The sequence below is a fragment of the Lampris incognitus genome, chromosome 16 (genome assembly GCF_029633865.1).
Source record: "Lampris incognitus isolate fLamInc1 chromosome 16, fLamInc1.hap2, whole genome shotgun sequence".
Classification (NCBI taxonomy): Eukaryota; Metazoa; Chordata; class Actinopteri; order Lampriformes; family Lampridae; genus Lampris; species Lampris incognitus.
Window position 1 is genome coordinate 40,803,662 of NC_079226.1, and position 10,021 is coordinate 40,813,682.

Here is a 10,021-nt window from a genome sequence, read left to right on the forward strand (position 1 = left end):
CTTTGTTTTGAAAGACCCTTCTCCTAAGTCTGCCAAAAGAGGATGACGCTTGTTTAATCCGGTTTTGCATCTCCCTGTCGATGCTGCAGTCGTCAGAGAGAAAGCTGCCCAGGTATTTGAAGGATTCCACTGTTGCAAGTGGTTTGTCGGAGATGATGAAGGTTGGTGAATGAGATGGAGGAGTAGATGCCCACTGGCATACTACTTCAGTCTTTGTCACATTTATAGAGAGCCCCAGCCTACCATACGCCCTTGTAGCAGCTGCAAGGGTAGCTTGTAGTGCCTCGGGTGTGTGGGCCACAACTGCACAGTCATCTGCGTACTGTAACTCAATGATGTGCTCCGATGTCATTTTTGTGACCGCTTGGAGCCTACGGATGTTAAATAGGTTTCCATCTAGTCTGAAGTCCACAGTAACCCCACTGTCCTTCCTGATTTCCTTGTGGAGCAGCAATGTCACACACAGGAGGAAGATGTTAAAAAGAACTGGAGCAAGGACGCACCCCTGACGTACCCCGGTGCACACCCTGAAGGGCTCAGATTCCTGGCCTCCAATGGTCACACGTGCCATCATCCCCACGTGAAATCTTTGAAGGATGTTGACAAACTTTCGTGGACAGCCAAACTTCAGGAGGATGTTCCATAGGATGTCCCTGTTGACTGTGTCGAAAGCCTTTGACAGGTCGATGAAGGCTATGAAGAGGTTCTGATGTTGCTCCCTGCACTTCTCTTGGAGTTGCCGTGCTGTGAACACCATGTCCACAGTACTCCTATTCCTCCTAAACCCACACTGTGACTCAGGCAACAGCTCCTCTGAGATGTGTTTTACCAGCCTGTGTAACATGAGTTTGGCCAGGACTTTTCCAGCAACAGCCAGTAGTGAAATGCCACGGCTGTTGCCACAGAGGGACTTGTCTCCTTTGCCTTTATATATGGAGATGATGTTAGCATCCCTCCACTGCTGAGGGACAGTTTCGTTCTTCCATACGTGTGAGATGAACAGGAAAAGTGCACGGGTGCAGAGGTAGCCTCCCTGTTTAAAAATCTCTGCAGGGATACTGTCAGGGCCAGGGGTCTTGTTATTTTTCAGCGACCTAACTGCACAATGAACCTCTTCAAAGGTTGGTGGAAGGTCAAGGTCTTGGATGGTGGGGCGGACAGGTAGTTCATCCAAGATCGAGGGATCTGTTGGGGAGGGCTGGTTCAAAAGAGTCTCAAAATGTTCTGCCCATCTTTTTGTGATGAATTTCTGGTCTTTTATGAGGGTGGTACCATCATCAGACTTCAGGGGGGAGACAGAGCAGTTTCTTGGGCCGTAGATGGTTTTCACTGCATCATAAAAGTTGTGCATATCATTTCTATCGGCATGGGATTGTATTTCATTTGCCTTCGATATCCACCACTCATTCTGCAGGGCACGCAATTTTGACTGCACCTCTCTCCTGGATGCTTGCCATTGTTGCCGGAGTGTAGCTGATGTGGGATTGTTGAGGACAGCACTGTGTGCTTTATGCATGCCTTTGAGTATGGAAGTTATTGTGCCTGTGTTGTCATTGAACCAGTCCTGGTGTTTTCTGCTCTTGTAACCGATGGATTGGGATGCTGCCTTGTAGAGTCTGGAGCTCACGGAAGACATTTCCTGTCAATGGAATCATCCGTGCTCAAGAGAAGCTCAATGTCTTCCAGGTTTTCAGCCAGAGAGAGGCGGAGATTGTTCTGGACCTCAGCCTTTTCTAGCCGGGTACAGTCAAGCCTCTTCTTTCCTGACCTTTGGAGACGAACAGCAGGGCGTACCTCCACCTGGAGCCTGGTCATGATGAGCCGGTGATCTGTCCAGCACTCAGCACCTCTCATTGCACGAGTGAGTAAGACGTCTTTTGTATCAGCACGTCTCACAATGATGTAGTCCAATAGGTGCCAATGTTTGGAGCGTGGGTGCATCCAGGATGTTTTGTGCTTGTTTTTTAATTGGAAGAGGGTGTTTGTGATGGTCAAGCCATGCTCAGCACAGAGGCTTAGGAGGCGCAGTCCATTTGCATTGACTTTCCCAATGCCATGCCCACCAATGACACCACTCCACACCTTGTTGTCTTTCCCCACTCTGGCATTGAAATCGCCCAGCAAAAAGATCTTGTCCTCCTTGGGTATATGATGGAGAGCCTCATCTAGTGACTGATAGAAGCGGTCCTTTACGTCATCCTCTGATGGCAGTGTTGGTGCATAGGCACCTAGGAGGGTGGCATAACGTTTCTTGGCCAGAGGGATCCTGAGCGACATGAGTCTTTCACTTATGCCAATCGGTGTTTCAGTGAGTCTTGGTAGGAGGCTGTTTTTTATTGCAAATCCCACACCATGCTGATGTTGTCCTCCTGCAGGGTATCCCTTCCAGAAGAAGGTGTAGGTGTCCTCCTTCAGGGAGCCTTCATCCAGGAACCTGGTTTCACTGAGTGCAGCAATGTCAATATTGTAGCGATTGAGTTCCGCTGCAATTAGTGCAGTCCTTCGCTGAGGTCTTTCGGCATTAACGTCCAGCAGAGTTCTTATGTTCCATGTTGCCAGTTTAAAGGGAATTATTTTCTTTTTTTTATTTCGACCGCAGAGTGGAATGTCCCGATAGGTGCGGTAGCCTATCCAGAATGTTTTGAGTGGGCAATGTTTAGGCCACCTTTCTAGGCCCCTCCCCAGTTGGGGTGAGCAGTGTGGCTCCTAAATAGGGCTGCTCAGACACACAGGGGTCTGCCGAGAGCAGCTGCCACTCAAGCCCAGCTGCTGGCGACCATGAATAGCCCTGTGCCGCTGGCGTGCAGGGGTCTGATTAGGAGCTTCCAGTGCATTCATACCTGCTCCCGTCACCAGACACCTCATCGCCGCCAGACTTTGATCCATATTCCGGTTGCTGGTCTCACCGAGGCAGAGGTGGATACCTGCGCAAAGAGATTATTTACAGTGCCGCTGGGGGTGCGCATGTCCCAGCGGCACTTCTTCACTGTGAGAGGGTGGGATCTGGTGGCAAGGGGGGCCCAAGACGACCAGCACTCTTCCACAGCTGCAGGAGGCTGCCGGAGCTCCAGTCTGTCAGAGGACTGCCTATCGTGCGCCGCCATGCACATTGCTTTTCTCTCAGGGTGTGCTCCCCTAGCCTTTGTCGTCCTACACTTACCCACAAGGCAGTGGGACAGTGGTTGGTCAATGCCAGGGTGTATCCACTTCACATGGGCCTGCGCATTAGACCTCTAGGGACCACTGTAGCTCCGAGATCCCCTACAGTTTAGCCAGGGACCGCAAGGTACCCAGTTACCGTGTGTGGCCACGAGGAGGCACTGCAGGAGTCTTGGCAGTAGAGAGGCTATGTACTGGCAGGGGAGACTTACGCACTCGGCTCCTCTTTTCACCCCCGCAAAGAGGGCTAGCCGGCGGCAGTAGCTGAGAGCAGAGAGTAGCAAGCAGAAGCAGCATGCAGCCTGCACTAACTACAAGCACTACTACCCCAGTATTACTGCACTGACGCATCACACACGCCCTGTGCCGCTGGCACACACACACACACACACACACACACACACAATTTTGCATACAAAAATACACAATATGCAAACTACACACATATAGGCACATTTATCAAGGTAGAGCCAACACACACACAGCACCTTACACACCCCACACACTACTTATTATTATTATTACTGCTTTCTGTGTTGTTTTGTTGTTATGTTATTGGTGTTGTTGCTGCAGTGTTGAGGAGCCGAAACATCAGAATTTTACTCTCTTGTACTTACAGAGGCAACAATAAAGGATTTTGAAAGAAGACAATTTAATATTGGAACAAAGACAAAAGTCATTTGAAATATTTTGGATCACCTTGCCTTCACCAATTCACCACATCAGCACAGTAAATATTGTCAATAATCATCACGCTGTGATGAATGGGACACACACCCAAAGAGAACATCTCTGTTGGACATTGTTATTGGACACGTGAAGAGAACAGTACTGCCCCTCCAATGCAAGAGAGGAACAAGAACTTTGGTTTTCACTGATGGTCACTACAGATGTGACCATAGACCTCACCTCTGTTCAGTAGAGGGGCGTCCATCTCTGAATGTAAGAGGTGGATCCATAGACCTGTCACTCTTCATGGACACACAGCTGGGTACAGGGGGGTCTGCTCTCTCTTTTTCTCTTTTTTCATTTCCCCCCTTTTTTCTCCGAATTGTACTTGGCCCCCCCTCTCCCGAGTCGTCCCGGTCGCTGCTCCGCCCCCTCTTCAGAGCCGGGGAGGGCTGCAGACTAGAGCCTGGTCTCTCCTGATGGGTCCTGCTAGAAACAGAGGAAGACTATTTAATAAGTCTTGTTCTGAAGATGTATTAAGTAGGTATGGGTCAGAACAGTCGACTACTGTGTCAGCTTTTGTATGTTTAGATGTGAGGTTTTTATCTTGTGTCAGTCCATCAAACTTTATTTGAATCCCATCTTTCATACAGGTTAGTGCAGTTCAAAGTGCTTCACACATGACTGACAAGCCCATAACAACACACAACAATCTGACACAACCTGACAATAAGGAACATATATACACTTGAATAAAAGCTAGACAAATAAACCAGATTACATAGTTCAAAAGGACAAAACTAAACAAAGACAAGTAAAATTGATAAAAACATGATAATACTAATAAAATAACAACATAAATAAAATCAAAAAAGTGAGTAAGATAAAGTAAATCAGTAGATTGTAGATCTTTTATAATGATGTTCCCGATGGAGCTGATTAGATTTTCTTAATCTCTTAAAGTGATTAAATAGATGAGCCAGATAGATGTAGATTAGTGCTACGTCAGTTTGGCAAATGACTTTTCTGAGAGGGAATCGCTGGTTGTTAGTAAGCAGCGTGTTACTTGTAGGGACACATTATGGTCCACATGAAGTTATGGTGCAAATAAAACACATGACTGATAGAACAATGTGTATACATGCAGCATCTCTTCATTGTGAATGTGTGAAGGCCTGAATAACAATCATAGGTCTTCATTGAAGTAAGTGGGTCCAGGAAAAGTAGAGCCTAATTAATAGAGCTTCCTTGAGACCAACTAGTCGACTATTCACTCAGACAACCTCCCGACTAGTCGACTTGGAAAAAACGGACTCTACCATATTTCTATTTTGTGTCTGTTATAGGAGCCCTTCACATCATGTGTAAATAAAAGAATGTAAATAGGAAAATATTTATTTTGGCAGTGTGATGGTTGAGGTGATAGGCAGCTGTTTTAAGGAAACAGGTTAAAGGAAGTAGTATTGTAAATGCTCATAGGTATCAGGAAAACCCAGTTCTTACCATAAAGAAGACAATTTAATATTGGAACAAAGACAAAAGTCATTTGAAATATTTTGGATCACCTTGCCTTCACCAATTTACCACATCAGCACAATAAATATTGTCAATAATCATCACACTGTGATGAATGGGACACAAACCCAAAGAGAACATCTCAGTTGGGCATTGTTATTGGATACGTGAAGAGAACAGTACTACCCCTCCAATGCAGGAAAGGAACAAGAACTTTGGTTTTCACTGATGGTCACTACAGATGTGACCACAGACCTCACCTCTGTTCAGTAGAGGGGTGTCCATCTCTGAATGTAACAGGTGGATCCATAGACCAGCCACTCTTCATGGACACACAGCTGGGTACAGGGGAGACTGGTCTCTCCAGATGGACTGGACTTCAACACAACACAAACAGACCTTTGACTGATGATGTCATGATGACATCACTGCTGAGCTCTGAGATGGAGACCAGTCATAGACCAGTTAGAGATCCTCATCTTACCTCTTAGCTTTGGTCTGGCTGTCATGTTCCCCAGACAGAGTGGTTTTGGAGGTAGAACCTCCCTCCTCTCTCTCCTCAGACACATTCATAGCAGAGTGTAGACCTTCACACAAACACACACAACATGCTGTGTTAGCTGGACACATTATTTCCATAAGCTTTTCATCAGAGGATCAGTTATTTGTAGGCTTGTCATCATTAGTAACATGTCACATACACACATTGTATAAAATACTAGAACCCCCTGCTGTCTGCATCTAACAGACTGACCAGAAACATCCAGAAAGAAGGATTTGAAGCCTTGTGGTCCATCGAGACCTGGACTGTTTAACAGATGGTTGTGTTAAAGGGGGTGGATCTCAGTGTTGGAAGGTGGTAGTGTTTTCTACACTCAGTAGATGAACAGTAGATAAAATGTACTTCAGTCAAACTTATCCAAGCTGTCAGAGCAGTTGTGAGACTTCCTGCTTAACTCACCAGCAGAACGAGGAGAGACAACACACTATAACCTGTTGGCAGCTGTTGGTTCTGTCTGGATACCACTGAAAGGAAAACACAAAACATTCTCATGAAATGTTCATCTCAACACCAAAGTCAGACAGAAATGCTGGAAATCCTCATACAATGAATTCCAATGAATATTCACATCTGAAAGCAGCACATAATGTTGGGTATTGGACCCCTGAAACTGGTTGGTTGGATGATTGACCACTAGAGGGCTCCGGTCAGAGAGCACAGAATCATCAGTTTGAGTTAAGTCCTTTACTTGCAGAGTGGTAATAGTTCCAGCAGTACAAACGGTACAGCATAACGGAGCATATCTCTATAGTTTCTGAAATAAACACAAAGAACACAAACGCATGACTGTCTGTGAGTTGTTACTGGTAGCCAGCATAACAAAGCATTTAAGCATCGCACAATGAAATCTGCATCCTCTCAGGAATCAGAAACAATTTATTGTCATTTCTTACATGTACTTGCATACACAAAGAAATGACAATTCATTTTCTCCCAGCCCACAGAAGTGCAACACAAGAAACACACATCCAGAATTTCCCAAAAACAACACCACCAAAAACACACAAAACAGAGAACAAAGCAAAAAAACAACAAGCAGTTAACAACGCAGTCCACAAGATTCCTCTGTCCACAGAACGAATTGCAGCCAGGATGACTGTGGTATGCACGTGTAGCGCCTCTCTAGCGGGTTTGGCTATAGTGAGAGGTGGCTATCCTGTGTTCTTTAAAACCTCTCATCAAATAAGTGGGGTGTCACTAATAAACATATCAGTGTTTAACTTGTGTGTGTGTGTAATCACTACTTAGTAGGCTATATGCAATACTCTTTTTCTTAATTACCTTAAAATATCAAAAGTAATCATTCAACACCACTGTGTTATGAGAAGTTTAAAATATTTACTTAGAAAATATTGTTCAGTATGTAAATGCTTCGTTTTCAAATATCTTTTGAAATCTCCCGGTCAAATGCATACACATACACATTGAAACATAAGGGCCCAAGAAAAAGAAAATAGCCGGCAATAACCTAGCCTACTTTCAAATACCCAGTTCGACTGATGCAGGCCTGAGTGTAGCTTGTGAACGTTGTAGCCTTAAACCAAATGGCTGCTTCACCTCGCAGGCAAAAACAAAATGGCTGCTTCTCCACGCAGGCAAAAACAAAATGGCTGCTTCACCACGCAGGCAAAAACAAAAGAACGGTACCTTTCCTCAATGGAATGTAGCCTCCAATACACAAGGTCCAAGGCGGCGGCAGCAGGAGCAGATATGACAAGAAGATTCACGATGGTGACGATCTCGGCAAAGTCCACCACTCGGCAACGCTATCCGGCTCCGTCGGGGTCTTTGTTCGTCGTCCGTGTCGCAGTTCCACACAGGCTTTGCTAGTCGAGGTCGCTGGTCGCTAGCTTGTTAGCAAAGTCCATGCAAAAGCACTAGCCACTAAGTCAGCGGCTAACTTAACTTCTTTCGGTCTTCTTGTGCTGAGTAGTTCACTCAAAACGGACAGAAATATCACCATTAAAGTTTAGTATAAGAGTCCTGGTTGAACACTTTCACTAAAAATGGTGTACACCTTAACACAACATTTCGTGTTTTTCTTTTCAGCAGACAACACGCTACTTCCCTCTTACTCCTTCGTCGCTCACTCTCGACCCCCTCCCTCGCCCTTTGACCTCCAATGTGATTGGCTCATTCACCAGAGTTTGAAAAAAAAACTAACTTCACAAAACATTTGTGTACCTCTTTCTTCCTATTCTTATGGGCATTTTTAAAGCATTTTCACATATATTATTACACAACAAATATTTAACATTTTTAGATGCTGTATTCAGTAAAACATGAACATTACCCAACATGCATTTCTCTCATTGAGCAAAATCATACCTTCCTTGTTGGTCAATGAATCTTAACAATTTAACCGTAAATTCTATTTATTAAACTATGAAATTATTTATTCAAAATGATATCTTATAATAATGAATACATTTCAACAGGGTTACACATGGGCTAGCAGTTAGCTTAGCATGCCCCGCTTCCGCGTCCTGTCCGACCGCTCTCGGTGTTTCCTCCCCGGGCGCAGCTCCAGGCAGGGGCCGTGGTCCCTGGATCCATCGTACGAAGCAGACCAGGCTCCCTCAGCCGATCCAAAGCTAGCTCTCCCAGGCAGACACCTGCGACACACCTGGTGAAATCAGGTCCTGTCACAGCCTCTCGCCCTTGACATCAAAGCGATCGCCCCTGACACCTGCTACACCAGCTGACACCTGCTAAACCAGCTGACACCTGCTGACCCCTCCTTCACCCCGGCACGCCAGCTGGCCATCAAGCAATAGCCCTCACCCTTAAAAGGCCTCCACTGTGGACCAGTCTGCGCTGGAACGTCGCCTTTCATGGACTTCTGCCTGCCTGTCTTCCTGCCACTGAGCCAACTCCTGCTCTACCCCTGAGATCGGTCACTTCAATAAAGACTTGATTCTTCCCTTACCTGGTTGTCCCGTCTGCTTTCGGGTTCTTTCCTGATACGTGACAGTACGTTCCAGCCACTATGGACCCAGCAGACCATTCCACTACAGACCTGGCCACGGTCTGCCAGGCTGTAGCCAACCAGGAATCGGTCCTCGGCCAGCACAGCCAGGTGCTACAGGGGATGGCTGACGCCCTCCGTGAGCTCGGCTCAAAGATCTCCGGAATCCAGACCTAACTTAGTGCCTCCGCTAGCCCAGGATCCGCCCCTCCAGCTCCGCCACCCTCAGTGCCATCAACTTCGGCAAAGGAACCATGGGTTGCCCCGCCCGATAAGTATGATGGAGATTTTGGACTTTGTCGCCCTTTTTTGATGCAGTGTGAGATTGTGTTTAACCAGCAGCCCCAGTCATATTCCACGGATGGAGCCAAAGTCGCTTACATCATGGGTCTTCTCCGTGGAAGCGCTCTGGATTGGGCTACAGCGGTGTGGGAGATGCGGGCCTCCACTTCCTCATCCTACGCTGAGTTCACCACTGCCTTTCGCCAGGTTTTTGATCATCCCGTGCGGGGAAAGGATGCGTCAAAAAGACTGATCTCTCTCCGCCAGGGTTCCCGCAGCGTCGCTGACTACTCAGTTGAGTTCCGTACGCTATCAGCGGAGAGCGGATGGAACAACGAGTCCCTCCAGGCCGGCTTTTCCAACGGTCTAAGCGAATCCATAAAGGACGAATTGGTTTCCTACCCCAAGCCTGGAGGGTTGGAGGAATTGGTTACCCTGGCCATTCGTGTGGACAACCGTCTCCGGGAGCGGAGGAGAGAGAGGACGCGCCGCTTTCCTGGTCACAACCACTTTCCATGGGCCACACCTCCAAACTCTGGGGGCCGAGCTCGCTCGACTGAGGCTGACGTCCTCCGAGAAAGTCCGAGGCGTGACTCTTCCCCAGCTTCGGAGCCGATGCAACTCGGGCGCTTCCGGCTCAACCCGGAGGAGCGTCAACGCCGCCTCACCGAGAACAGCTGCTTGTACTGTGGTCAGCCTGGTCACTTTCTCGCCTCCTGCCCTCACCGTTCCGTCAAACTAGCAGGCTCACGAGGGAGGGGGAGGATCCTCGTGAGCCCAACTGTCTGCCCTCTGTCTCCTCGTCCACGTACCCAGTTGCAAGCTACCATCAGTTTTAAAGGTCAGTCCACTAAACTTTTGGCTTT

At 47.2% G+C, this 10,021-nt stretch overlaps 1 protein-coding gene across 1 annotated transcript in view; it reads right to left on the bottom strand.

Annotated features, from left to right (window-relative positions):
• The window catches only part of LOC130125950 (protein NLRC3-like), a 47,228-nt gene extending 40,397 nt beyond the window's left edge, over nucleotides 1-6,831 (bottom strand). The window contains 5 exon segments of the mRNA XM_056295325.1: nucleotides 4,069-4,317; nucleotides 5,604-5,720; nucleotides 5,828-5,930; nucleotides 6,305-6,369; nucleotides 6,474-6,831. Of these exon segments, the coding sequence (XP_056151300.1) occupies nucleotides 4,069-4,317; nucleotides 5,604-5,720; nucleotides 5,828-5,916 (455 nt within the window). The 5' untranslated portion in view covers nucleotides 5,917-5,930; nucleotides 6,305-6,369; nucleotides 6,474-6,831.
• Between the last annotated feature and the right edge of the window lie 3,190 nt (nucleotides 6,832-10,021).